Source organism: Salmo salar, chromosome ssa10 (assembly GCF_905237065.1).
Source record: "Salmo salar chromosome ssa10, Ssal_v3.1, whole genome shotgun sequence".
Taxonomy (NCBI): Eukaryota; Metazoa; Chordata; class Actinopteri; order Salmoniformes; family Salmonidae; genus Salmo; species Salmo salar.
The window spans coordinates 31291265-31313002 of NC_059451.1; the positions used below are offsets into that span (position 1 = coordinate 31291265).

The 21738-nt window shown below is 47.7% G+C and overlaps 1 protein-coding gene across 7 annotated transcripts in view; it reads left to right on the top strand.

Moving 5' to 3' along the window:
• Positions 1 to 21738, top strand: part of LOC106560226 (disabled homolog 1) — a 170886-nt gene that overhangs the window by 101885 nt on the left and 47263 nt on the right. For all 7 annotated transcript variants that reach the window (XM_045687633.1, XM_014122858.2, XM_014122857.2 and 4 more), the window contains 3 exons: positions 17757 to 17896; positions 18559 to 18657; positions 20383 to 20514. In XM_045687633.1, the coding sequence (XP_045543589.1) occupies positions 17757 to 17896; positions 18559 to 18657; positions 20383 to 20514 (371 nt within the window). The remainder of the gene's footprint in view (positions 1 to 17756; positions 17897 to 18558; positions 18658 to 20382; positions 20515 to 21738) is intronic.

Genomic DNA, 21738 nt, shown 5'->3' on the forward strand with positions numbered 1-21738 from the left:
GTGTGTGTGTGTGTGTGGGGGTAGAGTCCAGTGTGTGTGTGTGGGGGGGTAGAGTCCAGTTTGTGTGTTTTTTGATAGTGTCTAGTGTGTGTTTGTGTGTGTTTGTGTTTGTGTGTGTGTGTGTGTGTGTGTAGAGTCCAGTATGTGTGTGTGTGTGTAGAGTCCAGTATGTGTGTTTGTGTGTGTGTGTGTGTGTAGAGTCCAGTATGTGTGTGTGTGTGTGTGTGTATAGAGTCCAGTATGTGTGTGTGTAGAGTCCAGTATGTGTGTGTGTGTGTGTGTGTGTGTAGAGTCCAGTATGTGTGTGTGTAGAGTCCAGTATGTGTGTGTGTGTGTGTGTAGAGTCCAGTATGTGTGTGTGTAGAGTCCAGTATGTGTGTGTGTGTGTGTGGGTAGAGTCCTGTGTGTGTGTGTGTGTGGGTAGAGTCCTGTGTGTGTGTGTGGGTAGAGTCTAGTGTGTGTGTGTGTGTTGGTAGAGTCCAGTGTGTGTTTGGTGAAGAGTCCAGTGTGTGTGTGTGTGTGTTGGTAGAGTCCAGTGTGTGTTTGTTGAAGAGTCCAGTGTGTGTGTTTGGTGAAGAGTCCAGTGTGTGTGTTTGGTGAAGAGTCCAGTGTGTGTGTGTGGGTAGAGTCCAGTGTGTGTGTGTGGGTAGAATCCAGTGTGTGTGTGTCTGTGTGTGTGTGGGTAGAGTCGAGTGTGTGGGTGTGGGGGGGTAGAGTCCAGTTTGTGTGTTTTTTGGTAGAGTCTAGTGTGTTTTTTTGTGTGTGTGTGTGTGTGTGTGGGTAGAGTCCAGTTTGTGTGTTTTTTGGTAGTGTCTAGTGTGTTTGTGTGTGTTTGTGTAGAGTCCAGTATGTGTGTGTGTGTGTGTGTAGAGTCCAGTATGTGTGTGTGTGTGTGTAGAGTCCAGTATGTGTGTGTGTGTGTGTGTGTGTGTGTGTGTGTGTGTGTGTGTGTGTGTGTGTGTGTGTGTGTGTAGAGTCCAGTATGTGTGTGTGTGTGTGTGTGTGTGTGTGTAGAGTCCAGTATGTGTGTGTGTGTGTGTGTGTAGAGTCCAGTATGTGTGTGTGTGTGTGTGTGTAGAGTCCAGTATATGTGTGTGTGTGTGTGGGTAGAGTCCAGTGTGTGTGTGTGGGTAGAGTCCTGTGTGTGTGTGTGTGGGTAGAGTCTAGTTTGTGTGTTTTTTGGTAGTGTCTAGTGTGTGTTTGTGTGTGTTTGTGTTTGTGTGTGTGTGTGTAGAGTCCAGTATGTGTGTGTGTGTGTGTGTGTGTGTAGAGTCCAGTATGTGTGTGTGTGTAGAGTCCAGTATGTGTGTGTGTGTGGGTAGAGTCCAGTATGTGTGTGTGTGTGGGTAGAGTCCAGTATGTGTGTGTGTGTGTGGGTAGAGTCCAGTATGTGTGTGTGTGTGTGTGTGGGTAGAGTCCTGTGTGTGTGTGTGTGGGTAGAGTCCTGTGTGTGTGTGTGTGGGTAGAGTCTAGTGTGTGTGTGTGTGTTGGTAGAGTCCAGTGTGTGTTTGGTGAAGAGTCCAGTGTGTGTGTGTGTGTGTTGGTAGAGTCCAGTGTGTGTTTGGTGAAGAGTCCAGTGTGTGTGTGTGTGTGTTGGTAGAGTCCAGTGTGTGTGTGTGTGTTTGGTGAAGAGTCCAGTGTGTGTGTTTGGTGAAGAGTCCAGTGTGTGTGTGTGTTTGGTGAAGAGTCCAGTGTGTGTGTGTGTGTGTGGGTAGAGTCCAGTGTGTGTGTGTGTGGGGGTAGAGTCCAGTGTGTGTGTGTGTGTGTGTGTGTGGGTAGAGTCCAGTGTGTGTGTTTGGTGAAGAGTCCAGTGTGTGTGTGTGGGTAGAGTCCAGTATGTGTGTGTGTGTGTAGAGTCCAGTATATGTGTGTGTAGAGTCCAGTATGTGTGTGTGTGTGTGTGTGTAGAGTCCAGTATGTGTGTGTGTGTGTGTAGAGTCCAGTATGTGTGTGTGTGTGTGTGTAGAGTCCAGTATGTGTGTGTGTGTGTAGAGTCCAGTATGTGTGTGTGTAGAGTCCAGTATGTGTGTGTGTGTGTGTGTAGAGTCCAGTATGTGTGTGTGTGTGGGTAGAGTCCAGTATGTGTGTGTGTGTGTGGGTAGAGTCCAGTATGTGTGTGTGTGTGTGTGGGTAGAGTCCTGTGTGTGTGTGTGTGTGGGTAGAGTCCTGTGTGTGTGTGTGGGTAGAGTCTAGTGTGTGTGTGTGTTTTGGTAGAGTCCAGTGTGTGTTTGGTGAAGAGTCCAGTGTGTGTGTGTGTGTGTGTGTGTTGGTAGAGTCCAGTGTGTGTTTGTTGAAGAGTCCAGTGTGTGTGTTGGTAGAGTCCAGTGTGTGTGTTTGGTGAAGGGTCCAGTGTGTGTGTGTGGGTAGAGTCCAGTGTGTGTGTGTGGGTAGAATCCAGTGTGTGTGTGTGTGTGGGTAGAGTCCAGTGTGTGGGTAGAGTCTAGTGTGTGTGTTTTAGTAGATCCTGTGTGTGTGTGTGGGTAGAGTCCAGTGTGTGTGTGTGGGGGGGTAGAGTCCAGTTTGTGTGTTTTTTGGTAGAGTCTAGTGTGTTTTTTTGTGTGTGTGTGGGTAGAGTCCAGTTTGTGTGTTTTTTGGTAGTGTCTAGTGTGTGTTTGTGTGTGTTTGTGTTTGTGTGTGTGTGTGTGTGTGTGTGTGTGTGTGTGTGTGTGTAGAGTCCAGTATGTGTGTGTGTGTGTGTGTGTGTGTGTAGAGTCCAGTATGTGTGTGTGTGTGTAGAGTCCAGTATGTGTGTGTGTGTGTGTGTGTAGAGTCCAGTATGTGTGTGTGTGTGTGTAGAGTCCAGTATGTGTGTGTGTGTGTGTGTAGAGTCCAGTATGTGTGTGTGTGTGTGTAGAGTCCAGTATGTGTGTGTGTGTGTAGAGTCCAGTATGTGTGTGTGTGTGTGTGTAGAGTCCAGTATGTGTGTGTGTGTGTGTAGAGTCCAGTATGTGTGTGTGTGTGTGTGTGTGTAGAGTCCAGTGTGTGTGTGTGGGTAGAGTCCTGTGTGTGTGTGTGGGTAGAGTCTAGTTTGTGTGTTTTTTGGTAGTGTCTAGTGTGTGTTTGTGTGTGTTTGTGTTTGTGTGTGTGTGTGTAGAGTCCAGTATGTGTGTGTGTGTGTGTGTGTGTGTAGAGTCCAGTATGTGTGTGTGTATGTGTGTGTGTGTAGAGTCCAGTATGTGTGTGTGTGTGGGTAGAGTCCAGTATGTGTGTGTGTGTGGGTAGAGTCCAGTATGTGTGTGTGTGTGTGTGGGTAGAGTCCAGTATGTGTGTGTGTGTGTGGGTAGAGTCCTGTGTGTGTGTGTGTGGGTAGAGTCCTGTGTGTGTGTGTGTGTTGGTAGAGTCCAGTGTGTGTTTGGTGAAGAGTCCAGTGTGTGTGTGTGTGTGTTGGTAGAGTCCAGTGTGTGTTTGGTGAAGAGTCCAGTGTGTGTGTGTGTGTGTGTTGGTAGAGTCCAGTGTGTGTGTGTGTGTTTGGTGAAGAGTCCAGTGTGTGTGTTTGGTGAAGAGTCCAGTGTGTGTGTGTGTGTTTGGTGAAGAGTCCAGTGTGTGTGTGTGGGTAGAGTCCAGTGTGTGTGTGTGGGTAGAGTCCAGTGTGTGTGTGTGTGTGGGTAGAGTCCAGTGTGTGTGTGTGTGTGTGTGGGTAGAGTCCAGTGCAAGAGAGATGATTGAATCACCCAAAATGAGTTCCCACAATCCTTACAAAAACACTTGTATTTGATGTAATTGTTATCCTTTCCACAGTAAAGGTCTGAGCTGTAGCACTGGGGATCATTCGTTAGAGAGTAGCTTGATTTTAACAATAGCTACAGTAGTGTAACTGACTGGGTTTAAACAACACTGTCAGCCTGCTCAGTTACTGTGAAGGGTGGGTTTGAGTCCAATGTGTGGGTGGGTAGAATCCAGTGTGTGTGTGTCTGTGTGTGTGTGGGTAGAGTCCAGTGTGTGGGTAGAGTCTAGTGTGTGTGTTTTAGTAGATCCTGTGTGTGTGTGTGTGTGTGTGTGTGTGTGTGTGTGTGTGTGTGTGTGTGTGGGGGTAGAGTCCAGTGTGTGTGTGTGGGGGGTAGAGTCCAGTTTGTGTGTTTTTTGATAGTGTCTAGTGTGTGTTTGTGTGTGTTTGTGTTTGTGTGTGTGTGTGTGTGTGTAGAGTCCAGTATGTGTGTGTGTGTGTAGAGTCCAGTATGTGTGTTTGTGTGTGTGTGTGTGTGTAGAGTCCAGTATGTGTGTGTGTGTGTGTATAGAGTCCAGTATGTGTGTGTGTAGAGTCCAGTATGTGTGTGTGTGTGTGTGTGTAGAGTCCAGTATGTGTGTGTGTAGAGTCCAGTATGTGTGTGTGTGTGTGTGGGTAGAGTCCTGTGTGTGTGTGTGTGTGGGTAGAGTCCTGTGTGTGTGTGTGGGTAGAGTCTAGTGTGTGTGTGTGTGTTGGTAGAGTCCAGTGTGTGTTTGGTGAAGAGTCCAGTGTGTGTGTGTGTGTGTTGGTAGAGTCCAGTGTGTGTTTGTTGAAGAGTCCAGTGTGTGTGTTTGGTGAAGAGTCCAGTGTGTGTGTTTGGTGAAGAGTCCAGTGTGTGTGTGTGGGTAGAGTCCAGTGTGTGTGTGTGGGTAGAATCCAGTGTGTGTGTGTCTGTGTGTGTGTGGGTAGAGTCGAGTGTGTGGGTGTGGGGGGGTAGAGTCCAGTTTGTGTGTTTTTTGGTAGAGTCTAGTGTGTTTTTTTGTGTGTGTGTGTGTGTGTGTGGGTAGAGTCCAGTTTGTGTGTTTTTTGGTAGTGTCTAGTGTGTGTTTGTGTGTGTTTGTGTGTGTGTGTGTGTGTGTGTAGAGTCCAGTATGTGTGTGTGTGTGTGTGTAGAGTCCAGTATGTGTGTGTGTGTGTGTAGAGTCCAGTAGTGTGTGTGTGTGTGTGTGTGTGTGTGTGTGTGTGTGTGTGTGTGTGTGTGTGTGTGTGTGTGTGTGTGTGTGTAGAGTCCAGTATGTGTGTGTGTGTGTGTGTGTGTGTGTGTGTGTGTGTGTGTAGAGTCCAGTATGTGTGTGTGTGTGTGTGTGTGTGTGTGTAGAGTCCAGTATGTGTGTGTGTGTGTGTGTGGAGTCCAGTAGTGTGTGTGTGTGTGTGTGTAGAGTCCAGTATATGTGTGTGTGTGTGTGGGTAGAGTCCAGTGTGTGTGTGTGGGTAGAGTCCTGTGTGTGTGTGTGGGTAGAGTCTAGTTTGTGTGTTTTTTGGTAGTGTCTAGTGTGTGTTTGTGTGTGTTTGTGTTTGTGTGTGTGTGTGTAGAGTCCAGTATGTGTGTGTGTGTGTGTGTGTGTGTAGAGTCCAGTATGTGTGTGTGTGTAGAGTCCAGTATGTGTGTGTGTGTGGGTAGAGTCCAGTATGTGTGTGTGTGTGGGTAGAGTCCAGTATGTGTGTGTGTGTGTGGGTAGAGTCCAGTGTGTGTGTGTGTGTGTGTGTGGGTAGAGTGCTGTGTGTGTGTGTGTGGGTAGAGTGGTGTGTGTGTGTGTGTGGGTAGAGTCTAGTGTGTGTGTGTGTGTTGGTAGAGTCCAGTGTGTGTTTGGTGAAGAGTCCAGTGTGTGTGTGTGTGTGTTGGTAGAGTCCAGTGTGTGTTTGGTGAAGAGTCCAGTGTGTGTGTGTGTGTGTTGGTAGAGTCCAGTGTGTGTGTGTGTGTTTGGTGAAGAGTCCAGTGTGTGTGTTTGGTGAAGAGTCCAGTGTGTGTGTGTGTTTGGTGAAGAGTCCAGTGTGTGTGTGTGGGTAGAGTCCAGTGTGTGTGTGTGGGTAGAGTCCAGTGTGTGTGTGTGTGTGGGTAGAGTCCAGTGTGTGTGTGTTTGGTGAAGAGTCCAGTGTGTGTGTGTGTGGGTAGAGTCCAGTGTGTGTTTGGTGAAGAGTCCAGTGTGGGTAGAGTCCAGTATGTGTATGTGTGTGTGGGTAGAGTCCAGTGCAAGAGAGATGATTGAATCACCCAAAATGAGTTCCCACAATCCTTACAAAAACACTTGTATTTGATGTAATTGTTATCCTTTCCACAGTAAAGGTCTGAGCTGTAGCACTGGGGATCATTCGTTAGAGAGTAGCTTGATTTTAACAATAGCTACAGTAGTGTAACTGACTGGGTACAACACTGTCAGCCTGCTCAGTTACTGTGAAGGGTGGGTTTGAGTCCAATGTGTGGGTGGGTAGAATCCAGTGTGTGTGTGTCTGTGTGTGTGTGGGTAGAGTCCAGTGTGTGGGTAGAGTCTAGTGTGTGTGTTTTAGTAGATCCTGTGTGTGTGTGTGTGTGTGTGTGGGTAGAGTCCAGTGTGTGTGTGGGGGGGGGGTAGAGTCCAGTTTGTGTGTTTTTTGGTAGAGTCTAGTGTGTGTGTGTGTGTGTGTGTGTGTGTGTGTGTGTGTGTGTGGGTAGAGTCCAGTTTGTGTGTTTTTTGGTAGTGTCTAGTGTGTGTTTGTGTGTGTGTGTGTGTGTGTAGAGTCCAGTATGTGTGTGTGTGTGTGTGTGTGTGTGTGTGTGTGTAGAGTCCAGTATGTGTGTGTGTAGAGTCCAGTATGTGTGTGTGTGTGTGTGTAGAGTCCAGTATGTGTGTGTGTGTGTGTGTGTGTAGAGTCCAGTATGTGTGTGTGTGTGTGTGTGTAGAGTCCAGTATGTGTGTGTGTGTGTGTGTGTAGAGTCCAGTATGTGTGTGTGTGTGTGTAGAGTCCAGTATGTGTGTGTGTGTGTGTGTGTGTGTGTGTAGAGTCCAGTATGTGTGTGCGTAGAGTCCAGTATGTGTGTGTGTGTGGGTAGAGTCCAGTATGTGTGTGTGTGTGTGTGTGTGGGTAGAGTCCTGTGTGTGTGTGTGTGGGTAGAGTCTAGTGTGTGTGTGTGTGTGTGTGTGTTGGTAGAGTCCAGTGTGTGTTTGGTGAAGAGTCCAGTGTGTGTGTGTGTGTGTTGGTAGAGTCCAGTGTGTGTTTGGAGAAGAGTCCAGTGTGTGTGTGTGGGTAGAGTCCAGTGTGTGTGTGTGGGTAGAATCCAGTGTGTGTGTGTCTGTGTGTGTGTGGGTAGAGTCCAGTGTGTGGGTAGAGTCTAGTGTGTGTGTTTTAGTAGATCCTGTGTGTGTGTGTGTGTGTGGGTAAAGTCCAGTGTGTGTGTGGGGGGGGGTAGAGTCCAGTTTGTGTGTTTTTTGGTAGATTCTAGTGTGTGTGTGTGTGTGTGTGTGTGTGTGTGTGTGTGTGTGTGTGGGTGTGGGTAGAGTCTAGTTTGTGTGTTTTTTGGTTGTGTTTGTGTGTGTGTGTGTGTGTGTAGAGTCCAGTATGTGTGTTTGTGTGTGTGTAGAGTCCAGTATGTGTGTGTGTGTGTGTGTGTGTGTGTGTGTGTGTAGAGTCCAGTATGTGTGTGTGTAGAGTCCAGTGTGTGTGTGTGTGTAGAGTCCAGTGTGTGTGTGTGTAGAGTCCAGTATGTGTGTGTGTGTGTGTGTGTGTGTAGAGTCCAGTATGTGTGTGTGTGTAGAGTCCAGTGTGTGTGTGTGTGTGTGTAGAGTCCAGTATGTGTGTGTGTGTGTGGGTAGAGTCCTGTGTGTGTGTGTGTGTGGGTAGAGTCTAGTGTGTGTGTGTGTGTGTGTTGGTAGAGTCCAGTGTGTGTTTGGTGAAGAGTCCATTGTGTGTGTGTGTTGGTAGAGTCCAGTGTGTGTGTGTGGGTAGAGTCCAGTGTGTGTGTGTGTGTGGGTAGAGTCCAGTGTGTGTGTGTGTGTGGGTAGAGTCCAGTGTGTGTGTGTGTGTGTGGGTAGAGTCCAGTGTGTGTGTTTGGTGAAGAGTCCAGTGTGTGTGTGTGTGTGTGTGTGTGTGTGTGTGTGTGTGTGTGTGTGTGTGTGTGTGTGTGTGTGTGTATGTAGAGTCCAGGTGTGTGTGTGTGTGTGTGTGTGTGTGTGTGAGGGTGGTGGGGTAGAGTCCACTGTGTAGCAGGGTGGGTAGAGTCCGGTCTGTGTGTGAGGGTGGGGGGTAGAGTCCAGTGTGTGTGTGAGGGGGGGTAGAATCCAGTGTGTGTGGGTAGAGTCCAGTGTGTGTGAGGGTGGGGGGGTAGAGTCCAGTGTGTGTGTGTGTGTGGGTGGAGCCCAGTGTGTGTGTTTGGTGAAGAGTCCAGTGTGTGTGTGTGTTGCTAGAGTCCAGTGTGTGTTTGGTGAAGAGTCCAGTGTGTTTGTGTGTGTTGGTAGAGTCCAGTGTGTGTGTTTGGTGAAAAGTCCGGTGTGTGTGATTGGTGAAGAGTCCAGTGTGTGTGTGTGGGTAGAGTCCAGTGTGTGTGTGTGGGTAGAGTCCAGTGTGTGTGTGTGGGTAGAGTCCAGTGTGTGTGTGGGGGTAGAGTCCAGTGTGTGTGTGAGGGGGGGTAGAATCCAGTATGTGTGGGTAGAGTCCAGTGTGTGTGTGTGTGTGTGAGGGTGGGGGGGTAGAGTCCAGTGTGTGTGTGTGTGTGTGTGTGGGTGGAGCCCAGTGTGTGTGTTTGGTGAAGAGTCCAGTGTGTGTGTGTGTTGCTAGAGTCCAGTGTGTGTTTGGTGAAGAGTCCAGTGTGTTTGTATGTGTTGGTAGAGTCCAGTGTGTGTGTTTGGTGAAAAGTCCGGTGTGTGTGATTGGTGAAGAGTCCAGTGTGTGTGTGTGGGTAGAGTCCAGTGTGTGTGTGTGGGTAGAGTCCAGTGTGTGTGTGTGGGTAGAGTCCAGTGTGTGTGTGGGGGTAGAGTCCAGTGTGTGTGTGTGTGTGTGGGTAGAGTCCAGGGTGTGTGTGTGGGTAGAGTCCAGTGTGTGTGTGTGTGGGTTGAGTCCAGTGTGTGTGTGTGTGGGTAGAGTCCAGTGTGTGTGTTTGGTGAAGAGTCCAGTGTGTGTGTGTGTGGGTAGAGTCCAGTGCAAGAGAGATGATTGAATCACCCAAAATGAGTTCCCACAATCCTTACAAAAACACTTGTATTTGATGTAATTGTTATCCTTTCCACAGTAAAGGTCTGAGCTGTAGCACTGGGGATCATTCGTTAGAGAGTAGCTTGATTTTAACAATAGCTACAGTAGTGTAACTGACTGGGTTTAAACAACACTGTCAGCCTGCTGAGTTACTGTGAAGGGTGGGTTTGAGTCCAATGTGTGGGTGGGTAGAATCCAGTGTGTGTGTGTCTGTGTGTGTGTGGGTAGAGTCCAGTGTGTGGGTAGAGTCTAGTGTGTGTGTTTTAGTAGATCCTGTGTGTGTGTGTGTGTGTGTGTGTGTGTGTGTGTGTGTGTGTGTGTGTGTGTGTGGGTAGAGTCCAGTGTGTGTGTGTGGGGGGTAGAGTCCAGTTTGTGTGTTTTTTGATAGTGTCTAGTGTGTGTTTGTGTGTGTTTGTGTTTGTGTGTGTGTGTGTGTGTAGAGTCCAGTATGTGTGTGTGTGTGTAGAGTCCAGTATGTGTGTGTGTGTGTGTGTGTGTGTGTGTGTGTGTGTGTGTGTGTGTGTGTGTGTGTGTGTGTATAGAGTCCAGTATGTGTGTGTGTAGAGTCCAGTATGTGTGTGTGTGTGTGTAGAGTCCAGTATGTGTGTGTGTGTGTGTAGAGTCCAGTATGTGTGTGTGTGTGTGTGTAGAGTCCAGTATGTGTGTGTGTGTAGAGTCCAGTATGCGTGTGTGTGTGTGTGTGTGTAGAGTCCAGTATGTGTGTGTGTAGAGTCCAGTATGTGTGTGTGTAGAGTCCAGTATGTGTGTGTGTGTGTGTGGGTAGAGTCCTGTGTGTGTGTGTGTGTGGGTAGAGTCCTGTGTGTGTGTGTGGGTAGAGTCTAGTGTGTGTGTGTGTGTTGGTAGAGTCCAGTGTGTGTTTGTTGAAGAGTCCAGTGTGTGTGTTTGGTGAAGAGTCCAGTGTGTGTGTTTGGTGAAGAGTCCAGTGTGTGTGTTTGGTGAAGAGTCCAGTGTGTGTGTGTGGGTAGAGTCCAGTGTGTGTGTGTGGGTAGAATCCAGTGTGTGTGTGTGTGTGGGTAGAGTCGAGTGTGTGGGTGTGGGGGGGTAGAGTCCAGTTTGTGTGTTTTTTGGTAGAGTCTAGTGTGTTTTTTTGTGTGCGTGTGTGTGTGTGTGTGTGTGGGTAGAGTCCAGTTTGTGTGTTTTTTGGTAGTGTCTAGTGTGTGTTTGTGTGTGTTTGTGTTTGTGTGTGTGTGTGTGTGTGTAGAGTCCAGTATGTGTGTGTGTGTGTGTGTAGAGTCCAGTATGTGTGTGTGTGTGTGTAGAGTCCAGTATGTGTGTGTGTGTGTGTGTGTGTGTGTGTGTGTGTGTGTGTGTGTGTGTGTGTGTGTGTGTAGAGTCCAGTATGTGTGTGTGTGTGTGTGTGTGTGTAGAGTCCAGTATGTGTGTGTGTGTGTGTGTAGAGTCCAGTATGTGTGTGTGTGTGTGTGTGTGTAGAGTCCAGTATATGTGTGTGTGTGTGTGGGTAGAGTCCAGTGTGTGTGTGTGGGTAGAGTCCTGTGTGTGTGTGTGGGTAGAGTCTAGTTTGTGTGTTTTTTGGTAGTGTCTAGTGTGTGTTTGTGTGTGTTTGTGTTTGTGTGTGTGTGTGTGTAGAGTCCAGTATGTGTGTGTGTGTGTGTGTAGAGTCCAGTATGTGTGTGTGTGTGTGTGTGTGTAGAGTCCAGTATGTGTGTGTGTGTGTGTGTGTGTAGAGTCCAGTATGTGTGTGTGTGTAGAGTCCAGTATGTGTGTGTGTGTGGGTAGAGTCCAGTATGTGTGTGTGTGTGGGTAGAGTCCAGTATGTGTGTGTGTGTGTGGGTAGAGTCCAGTATGTGTGTGTGTGTGTGGGTAGAGTCCAGTATGTGTGTGTGTGTGTGGGTAGAGTCCTGTGCGTGTGTGTGTGGGTAGAGTCCTGTGTGTGTGTGTGTGGGTAGAGTCTAGTGTGTGTGTGTGTGTGTGTTGGTAGAGTCCAGTGTGTGTTTGGTGAAGAGTCCAGTGTGTGTGTGTGTGTGTTGGTAGAGTCCAGTGTGTGTGTGTGTGTTTGGTGAAGAGTCCAGTGTGTGTGTGTGTTTGGTGAAAAGTCCAGTGTGTGTGTGTGTGTGGGTAGAGTCCAGTGTGTGTGTGTGTGGGGGTAGAGTCCAGTGTGTGTGTGTGTGTGTGGGTAGAGTCCAGTGTGTGTGTTTGGTGAAGAGTCCAGTGTGTGTGTGTGGGTAGAGTCCAGTATGTGTGTGTGTGTGTAGAGTCCAGTATATGTGTGTGTAGAGTCCAGTATGTGTGTGTGTGTGTGTGTAGAGTCCAGTATGTGTGTGTGTGTGTGTGTAGAGTCCAGTATGTGTGTGTGTGTGTAGAGTCCAGTATGTGTGTGTGTAGAGTCCAGTATGTGTGTGTGTGTGTGTGTGTAGAGTCCAGTATGTGTGTGTGTGTGTGTGTGTGTGTAGAGTCCAGTATGTGTGTGTGTGTGGGTAGAGTCCAGTATGTGTGTGTGTGTGTGTGTGGGTAGAGTCCTGTGTGTGTGTGGGTAGAGTCCTGTGTGTGTGTGTGGGTAGAGTCTAGTGTGTGTGTGTGTTTTGGTAGAGTCCAGTGTGTGTTTGGTGAAGAGTCCAGTGTGTGTGTGTGTGTGTGTGTGTGTGTTGGTAGAGTCCAGTGTGTGTTTGTTGAAGAGTCCAGTGTGTGTGTTGGTAGAGTCCAGTGTGTGTGTTTGGTGAAGAGTCATGTGTGTGTGTGTGGGTAGAGTCCAGTGTGTGTGTGTGGGTAGAATCCAGTGTGTGTGTGTCTGTGTGTGTGTGGGTAGAGTCCAGTGTGTGGGTAGAGTCTAGTGTGTGTGTTTTAGTAGATCCTGTGTGTGTGTGTGTGTGTGGGTAGAGTCCAGTGTGTGTGTGTGGGGGGGTAGAGTCCAGTTTGTGTGTTTTTTGGTAGAGTCTAGTGTGTTTTTTTGTGTGTGTGTGGGTAGAGTCCAGTTTGTGTGTTTTTTGGTAGTGTCTAGTGTGTGTTTGTGTGTGTTTGTGTTGTGTGTGTGTGTGTGTGTGTGTGTGTGTGTGTGTGTGTGTGTGTGTGTGTGTGTGTAGAGTCCAATATGTGTGTGTGTGTGTGTGTGTGTGTGTGTAGAGTCCAGTATGTGTGTGTGTGTGTGTGTGTGTGTGTGTGTAGAGTCCAGTATGTGTGTGTGTAGAGTCCAGTATGTGTGTGTGTGTGTGTAGAGTCCAGTATGTGTGTGTGTGTGTGTAGAGTCCAGTATGTGTGTGTGTGTAGAGTCCAGTATGTGTGTGTGTGTGTGTGTAGAGTCCAGTATGTGTGTGTGTGTGTGTGTGTAGAGTCCAGTATGTGTGTGTGTGTGTGTGTGTGTAGAGTCCAGTGTGTGTGTGTGGGTAGAGTCTAGTTTGTGTGTTTTTTGGTAGTGTCTAGTGTGTGTTTGTGTGTGTTTGTGTTTGTGTGTGTGTGTGTAGAGTCCAGTATGTGTGTGTGTGTGTGTGTGTGTAGAGTCCAGTATGTGTGTGTGTGTGTGTGTAGAGTCCAGTATGTGTGTGTGTGTAGAGTCCAGTATGTGTGTGTGTGTGTGTGTGTGTGTAGAGTCCAGTATGTGTGTGTGTGTAGAGTCCAGTATGTGTGTGTGTGTGTGTGTGTGTGTGTAGAGTCCAGTATGTGTGTGTGTGTGTGTAGAGTCCAGTATGTGTGTGTGTGTGGGTAGAGTCCAGTATGTGTGTGTGTGTGTGGGTAGAGTCCAGTATGTGTGTGTGTGTGTGTAGAGTCCAGTATGTGTGTGTGTGTGTGTGTGTGTGTGTGTAGAGTCCAGTATGTGTGTGTGTAGAGTCCAGTATGTGTGTGTGTGTGTGGGTAGAGTCCAGTATGTGTGTGTGTGTGTGTGGGTAGAGTCCTGTGTGTGTGTGTGTGGGTAGAGTCTAGTGTGTGTGTGTGTGTGTGTTGGTAGAGTCCAGTGTGTGTTTGGAGAAGAGTCCATTGTGTGTGTTGGTAGAGTCCAGTGTGTGTGTTTGGTGAAGAGTCCAGTGTGTGTGTGTGGGTAGAGTCCAGTGTGTGTGTGTGGGTCGAATCCAGTGTGTGTGTGTCTGTGTGTGTGTGGGTAGAGTCCAGTGTGTGGGTAGAGTCTAGTGTGTGTGTTTTAGTAGATCCTGTGTGTGTGTGTGTGTGTGGGTAAAGTCCAGTGTGTGTGTGGGGGGGGGTAGAGTCCAGTTTGTGTGTTTTTTGGTAGAGTCTAGTGTGTGTGTGTGTGTGTGTGTGTGTGTGTGTGTGTGTGTGTGTGTGTGTGTGTGTGTGTGTGTGTGTGTGTGTGTGTGTGTGTGTGTGGGTAGAGTCTAGTTTGTGTGTTTTTTGGTTGTGTTTGTGTGTGTGTGTGTGTGTGTGTGTGTGTGTGTAGAGTCCAGTATGTGTGTTTGTGTGTGTGTAGAGTCCAGTATGTGTGTGTGTGTGTGTGTGTGTGTAGAGTCCAGTATGTGTGTGTGTAGAGTCCAGTGTGTGTGTGTGTAGAGTCCAGTGTGTGTGTGTGTAGAGTCCAGTATGTGTGTGTGTGTGTGTAGAGTCCAGTATGTGTGTGTGTGTGTGGGTAGAGTCCTGTGTGTGTGTGTGTGTGTGGGTAGAGTCCTGTGTGTGTGTGTGTGTGGGTAGAGTCTAGTGTGTGTGTGTGTGTGTGTGTTGGTAGAGTCCAGTGTGTGTTTGGTGAAGAGTCCATTGTGTGTGTGTGTTGGTAGAGTCCAGTGTGTGTTTGGTGAAGAGTCCAGTGTGTGTGTTGGTAGAGTCCAGTGTGTGTGTGTGGGTAGAGTCCAGTGTGTGTGTGTGTGTGGGTAGAGTCCAGTGTGTGTGTGTGTGTGTGGGTTGAGTCCAGTGTGTGTGTTTGGTGAAGAGTCCAGTGTGTGTGTGTGTGGGTAGAGTCCAGTGTGTGTTTGGTGAAGAGTCCAGTGTGTGTGTGTGTGGGTAGAGTCCAGTGTGTGTTTGTGTGGGTTGAGTCCAGTGTGTGTGTTTGGTGAAGAGTCCAGTGTGTGTGTGTGTGGGTTGAGTCCAGTGTGTGTGTTTGGTGAAGAGTCCAGTGTGTGTGTGTGTGGGTTGAGTCCAGTGTGTGTGTTTGGTGAAGAGTCCAGTGTGTGTGTGTGTGGGTAGAGTCCAGTGTGTGTTTGGTGAAGAGTCCAGTGTGTGTGTGTGTGGGTAGAGTCCAGTGCAAGAGAGATGATTGAATCACCCAAAATGAGTTCCCACAATCCTTACAAAAACACTTGTATTTGATGTAATTGTTATCCTTTCCACAGTAAAGGTCTGAGCTGTAGCACTGGGGATCATTCGTTAGAGAGTAGCTTGATTTTAACAATAGCTACAGTAGTGTAACTGACTGGGTACAACACTGTCAGCCTGCTCAGTTACTGTGAAGGGTGGGTTTGAGTCCAATGTGTGGGTGGGTAGAATCCAGTGTGTGTGTGTCTGTGTGTGTGTGGGTAGAGTCCAGTGTGTGGGTAGAGTCTAGTGTGTGTGTTTTAGTAGATCCTGTGTGTGTGTGTGTGTGTGTGTGGGTAGAGTCCAGTGTGTGTGTGTGGGGGGGTAGAGTCCAGTTTGTGTGTTTTTTGGTAGAGTCTAGTGTGTTTTTGTGTGTGTGTGTGTGTGTGTGTGTGTGTGTGTGTGTGTGTGTGTGTGTGTGTGTGTCCAGTGTGTGTGTGTGTGTGTGTGGGTTGAGTCCAGTGTGTGTGTGTTTGGTGAAGAGTCCAGTGTGTGTGTGTGTGGGTAGAGTCCAGTGCAAGAGAGATGATTGAATCACCCAAAATGAGTTCCCACAATCCTTACAAAAACACTTGTATTTGATGTAATTGTTATCCTTTCCACAGTAAAGGTCTGAGCTGTAGCACTGGGGATCATTCGTTAGAGAGTAGCTTGATTTTAACAATAGCTACAGTAGTGTAACTGACTGGGTACAACACTGTCAGCCTGCTGAGTTACTGTGAAGCCTAGGCAATCTCATTTTTCCTATTCATATTAGACATCTTTGTTGTCTTGGGTTGGGTTGTTCTTTTCATGTCCTTTCTCTTTCTCCTCCAACACTTATCTCTCTCATCTCTAACTCTCTTTCCTCTCTCTAACCCCTTCTCTCTCACAACTCTCCCTCTCTCTCACCCTCTCTTCCTCATCACTCTCTCTCTCATCCCGCTCTCTCTCGCCATCTTTCTATCTCTCTCACCCCCCCTCTCTCTCTGTGTGACAGATGTAATGGAGGATTCTTTCATTAGTTGTGTTAGGCACAGCAGGTCACAGCCTCAGCAGACATTTAATTACACCACACATGCACGCACACACACACTCTCTCACACACACTCTCTAACTGGATGAATTCAGCTGTGACAGGAAAGGCTGTGATGGAGCATGGTAATAATATAAACCACTCAGCAAGAAAGTAACCCTAGAGCTATACACATCTACCTCTCCCTACCTCCCCCTTACCTCCCCCCTACCTCCCCCTTACCTCTCCCTACCTCCCCCTTACCTCCCCCCTACCTCCCCCTTACCTCTCCCTACCTCCCCCTTACCTCTCCCTACCTCCCCCTTACCTCCCCCCTACCTCCCCCTTACCTCTCCCTACCTCCCCCTTACCTCTCCCCTACCTCCCCCTTACCTCTCCCCTACCTCCCCCTTACCTCTCCCTACCTCCCCCTTACCTCTCCCTACCTCCCCCTTTCTCTTTCGTCTACCTCTCTTGGCATTTCATGTCGCTCACATGCCGGGGAGACATTCTGAAGGAAGGTGGGGGTGTTGTGTGTGTGAGTGAGCATGTGTAAGCTGTGCGTGCATGCCTATACAGTGCCGTGAAAAAGTATTTGTCCCCTTTCTGATTTTCTCTATTTATACATATTTCTGATTTTTATTTATTTTACAAGGCAAATCAGTTAAGAACAAATTCTTATTTTCAATGACAGCGTAGGAACCGTGGGTTGTTCAGGGGCAGAATGACAGATTTTGACTTTGTCGACTCGGGGATTCAATCTTGCAACCTTTCGGTTACTAGTCCAACGCTCTAACCACTAGGCTACCTGCCGCCCCTGATACTAAATTTGATCAGATCTTCAACCAAAGATAAAGGGAACCTGAGGTTCTTACTGTGGAATGCAGTGCTTGGTGTTCAGCAGGAATAATGGAACCCATGTCCTCCAAAATGTTGACTCAGTTTGCCGAAAAAGCACCTGGAAGCAGCTGGATGATCATCAAGACTCTTGGAAGAATGTCCTATGGACAGATGATTCAAAATTAGAACGTTTTGGATGACATGGGTCCCATTATGCCTGGTGAAAGCCAAACACTGAATTCCACAGTCAGAACCTCATACCAACTGTCAAGCATGGTGGTGGTGGTATTGTGATGGTGTGGTGGTGGTAGTGTGATGGTTTGGCGATGCTTTGCTGCCTCAGGACCTAGAAGACTTGCCTTAATAGAAGGAACCATGAATTCTGCTCTGTATCAGAGAATTCTACAGGAGAATGTCAGGCCATCCGTCTGTGAGCTGAAGCTGAAGCGCAGCTGGGTCATGCAGCAAGACAATGATCCAAAACACACAATCAAGTCTACATGAAAATGGCTAAAAAACAACACATTTTAAGTTCTGGAATGGCCTAGTCAAAGTCCAAACCTAATCTCAATTGACATGTTGTAGCAGGACTTGAAACAAGCAGTTCATGCTTGAAAACCCACAAATGTCACTGAATTAAAACAGTTTTGCATGGAGGAGTGAGCCAAAATTCCTCCACAGCGATGTGAGAGACTGATCAACAACTACAGGAAGTGTTTGGATGGAGTCATTGCAGCTAAACGTGGCACAACCAGTTATTAGGTGTAAGGGTGCAATTACTTTTTCACACAGGGGCATTGGGTGTAAAATAACTTTATTTATGAAATAAATGAAATAAGTATTAAATTGTATTATTTGTCCAATCAGGTCCCCTTTATTTAATATTAGATTTTGGTTGAAGATTTGATAACATTCAGTAATAACAAAAAATGCAAAAGTAGAGAAAATTAGAAAAGGGGCAAATACTTTTTCACGGTACTGTATGTTCTGTTGGTCTGTAAGTGACAGCCAATCATAGTGGCCGAAAAAAGGAGGATTAAATACTGCTATGGGTGTCAGGTAGCTTAGAGGTTACAGAGCAACTAAAGGATTGGCGGTTCGACTCACAGGGCTGAAGGGTTTCTGTCATCAGTACCTCAGTACTTACTTCCGTTGTTCTCTTCAGCAAGACACTTAACCCCTAAACACCTGGTCCCAATGCTTCCTGCCTGCCTGTCATATGTGGGTGGTGCTTCTAATCTCAGGGTGATGGAAAGGGGGTAAAGGTCCAGAGACAGCTGAAAGAGAGATCAGTCTAAACACTCATGCCCTGAGGATCTTTCTCTCTCTCTCACTCTCCTCCTCTCTCCCTCTCTATTGTCTGAGAGGAGTACTCTACTCAACACAGAAGATAACATAGAGAAAGGAGCAAGAACAACACACACACACACACATACACACTAGTACACACATTCAATACACACACAGAGACAATAAAGAGCATGTGGAGAGAGGGGAAACACAGAGAGAGGAGATAAGAACAAAATGTCATGCCATCATTCACTAGAATGGGGAGGAAGAGAGAGAATGGGAGAAAGAGAGGTTGAAGTGGGGACGAAGAGATGCACTGCAGCATGTTGACCTAGCAGTGTGTTTGTGTCTGTTATTTGAGAATGAGAGGAATACTGAAGCCATTTGCCAATCAAATGACAGCAGAATACTGTGTGGCTTTCTTGCTCTTGACTGTGTATTAATACTCTCTTTACAGCTGGATCATAATGAGAGGTGTGTATGTGTGTAGTCATGTGTGTGTACTGTACTGACCCTGTGTGTCTCTGTCTCTCTCAGGGCAGGATCGTAGCGAGGCCGGGCTAATCAGGCGGTTTAAGGGGGATGGCGTTCGCTACAAGGCTAAACTTATCGGTCTGGACGAAGTCACGGCTGCACGCGGAGACAAACTCTGTCAAGACTCCATGATGAAGCTCAAGGTGACTGTGTGTGAATGTGTTTAACCCTGAGGCCAGGGAATGAGGGGGAAGGGGAGGATGAAGATGAAGATGGGTGAGAGAAGCAGTGAGGATTTTGGCTCCTATCTCTATTACATGCTGGGTAATTGTGCAAGGGCAGGATGGGCTGAAAAATTTGAGGGGTGCGGAGAAAGGAGACAGAGGCAAGGGGTGATGGGCGAAGGAGTGGAGGTAGATGGTCCATTGATCAACCTGTTTCCCAATTTGCTCATCCAGACAGAAAATCCATCCACACACACACACACACACACACACACACACACACACACATATACACACACACACACACACACACACACACACACACACACACATATACACACACACACACACACACACACACACACACACACACACACACACACACACACACACAGACAGTCACTTCCGATCTGTCCTCCTCTTCCAAATCAAATTTTATTTGTCACATACACATGGTTAGCAGATGTTAATGGGAGTGTAGCGAAATGCTTGTGCTTCTAGTTCCGACCATGCAGTAATATGGAACGCGAAGCGAGGCGGCCATCTCTCTCGGCGCCGGAAGTACTTCCCTGCTCTTCTCCATCTAAAGTCAGTAATATGTGTATATGTCTCTATAACCCTGTTGTGTGTGTGTTCTGTAGGGTATAGCAGCGGCAGGGCGATCGAAAGGAGACCACAAACAGAAGGTGTCTCTAACTGTCTCCTTTGGAGGGATCAAGATCTTCCATGAGAAGTCTGGGGTAGGTTTCAGAGTGTGTGTGCGTGCTCCCGCGTGCCTGCATGTTTGTGTATGTGTGTGTGTGTGTGTGTGTATGTGCGTGTGTGTGTGTGTGCATATGTGTGTGTGTGCATATGTGTGTGTGTGTGTGTAAGATATTGCTCCAGGGGGACAGGTGGACCTGTTAATGAGGCTGCTCTAAGGAGTCCCAGGGGAAATCAGGAGGACCTAATTGAAACCACCTCAGTAGATCAGAATACAGACCTGCTTTATCATCTGATTGGCAGAGAATAGCGTCGTAGTCTGTCTTCCTCTGTGTGTGTCTTTGTGTCTGGTTACTGGGGGCTTTGTTTGTGGTGCCTCTTATGTGCCAGGCTGCCACTAGAGGTGTGTGTGTGTGTGTGTGTGTGTGTGTGTGTGTGTGTGTGTGTGTGTGTGTGTGTGTGTGTGTGTGTGTGTGTGTGTGTGTGTGGCCTTGCCTTTCAACATCCCACACTGCAACCATATTGCTTACATCCCCATCCCGTCCTCCCTCCCTATGGATAGATGAGTTGGATTGGTGGTTGGATGGATGAATGGATGACCTCTCTCATGGAGGAGGGAAGGTCATGGAGGGAGGAGCTGTCTGAGATTGAAGAGAGGAGCGAAGGAACAATCTCTCCTCCCTCCCCACAGAGGGCGGACGCTCGTGTTCTCTCTTTCTGTCACGGATGAATGGAACAGCCAGGAGGGGTGGAGAGAGGGCGAGGCCTTTAACAGAAAAATAAAAAGTGTGTGTATGTCATCCCCTCTCCAGCCCCAGCCTAGTACAAGACATCTGGGTTCCATGTCTAATCTACAGGCATGGGATGTGTGTGTGTGTGTGTGCGTTCATTCGTACTTGCATGTGATCACAGGGCCTCTCCTGCTGGTGGGGGGGGCTCTTATTATTGTCAGGTCAGTCAATGGGAGTAATGATAATCATCAGCCTAGTTAATAAATATAGGACACATCAGTCACACAGAGTTACTGTCTCCTGTCGTACCACTATAGCTGCTGCTGGGTGCACTGTAGTACTGTCAGCTCTGTCAAAGCACTGTGTGGGGTTGACAGATGCACGTCTCTGTGTGTGTATTTGGGCTCCATGCTATGTTCTGAGATTGCCTCTGTCTGTAGTGTCACATCCAGGGAGTAAATGTAGTGATCGACTCGACTGCCTGCAGAGACGCGACTCTCATTGTCACATACATACACTGTCACACACACATGAACGCGCACACACACACAGACACACAGTCCCAGCTCTGGTTCACTGGGACAACCGATGCCATCTGCCATGGGCACAGCCATCCCTCCTCTGGCACAAACCACTCTGGCTAAACTGGAGGGAGTAGGGGAACTAAAGACCGTTAAATGTAGCAGGCGGGAGTGTGTGTGTGTGTGTGTGTGTGTGTGTGTGTGTGTGTGTGTGTGTGTGTGTGTGTGTGTGTGTGTGTGTGTGTGTGTGTGTGTGTGTGTGTGTGTGTGTGTGTGTGTGTGTGTGTGTTGAAGAGGTCTAATCCCCCCCTCCTGTCTGGCACAGAAACACAACACAGAGGCTCACAGGGAATACTGGGACTGTATCCCTCTGTCTGGCCACTTCCTGCTGAGGGCTGCCTGAGCTCTGAATAGAACTACTGCCAGATCATCCTCTCCTCTTTCCTCTCATCTATTCATCTCTAGATCAATGGTTCTGTCTGTGATGACTTTGTGTTTCTGTCTCTCTCAGGTCCTCCAGCACCACCATGCTGTCCATGAGATCTCGTACATCGCTAAAGATATCACGGACCACCGAGCCTTTGGCTACGTCTGTGGGAAGGAGGGAAACCACCGCTTCGTAGCTATCAAGACCGCTCAGTCAGTGAGTACCACACACTTTGTGAATGTGTGTGTATGTCCATGATCCCTATTGCCCTCTGCTAGCCACGGGGAACATTGTCCTGTTTACATTTAGATAATGACCCTTGAATCAGCTCTCAGCAGATAGATACATGCAGAGCACAGTCTGCCCTGCTGCTGTGGCATGTGTGTGCGTGCGTGGAGAATAGCGATAGAGTCTATATTCTCACTATTTTGTTGTTGTCTGTGTCTTAAATTCCTGTGGGCAGGTTCTGCGTGTAGACATAGAATCTGCCGGGACGGAATGGGATGCGTGAAATAATGAGCTGCAGTAGTTTTGATCTTTGGGTTTTCTTCACTGGTTATATGGACTAGGGGTGTGAACGTTTAAACATTAAAACATTTAAATGAAATTGGGATCATTAACGTTAAGGAAACAAAACTAACCAAAAAACGATGTGATTTTTGTGGGTTCCTATTACAAAGTATGTCATTGCCCTTTTAAAACGCAACTGCCCCTGTTTACGCCAACAAGAATTAAAGCTGCAAGCAGCATTGCCGGGGTTCAAGTTGTGGGCCCACTGTGCCACCATCCTGACAAATTGGACACATCGCCCAAGGATGAGCTACTTCTGCTGTCCTTACCATGCTTGGAAAATATCAGAACTGAACATCAACCAGATCATGCAGAATGCTTTTGATGTATACTGAAGAAAAATATAAACACAAGGAGTTCCGGTTCAGCATGTGAATGGAGAAGAAGCTCGTATACGAGGCTCCTACACATTAGTTCATTTAGCCAAATTTTTACTTTGCATTCCACTTTCTTACATATCATATTTGATTGATGAGTTCGTAAGTTACCTTTTTGATTCTAATGTCACATGACCTGAAGACCTCTAACTAACGTTTCAACCGCGATGGCAAACATGAATGGTAATGGCGCCGACTCCAGTCCAACTGTTACAGAGCCTCATGCGGTCACACTCCCCACAGATCTTCAGAACCTCCGTACGGTTCTGGTCTCGGAAATTACAGCTACCATTGCCACTCAGCTCAAAACTGCCATTGATGCTGCTCTGACCCCCTTCTCCTCCGTCCTAGATGGTGTCCGAGCCGCTGCAGATGAACAAGGCCAACCGAATTGAAGGCTTTGAACATAACCTGTGTGACTACAGTGACCATAGTATCACTTGAGAAAACGGTCGCTCGTCTGAGCTCCGAAAACTCAAAGCTGATTGACAAG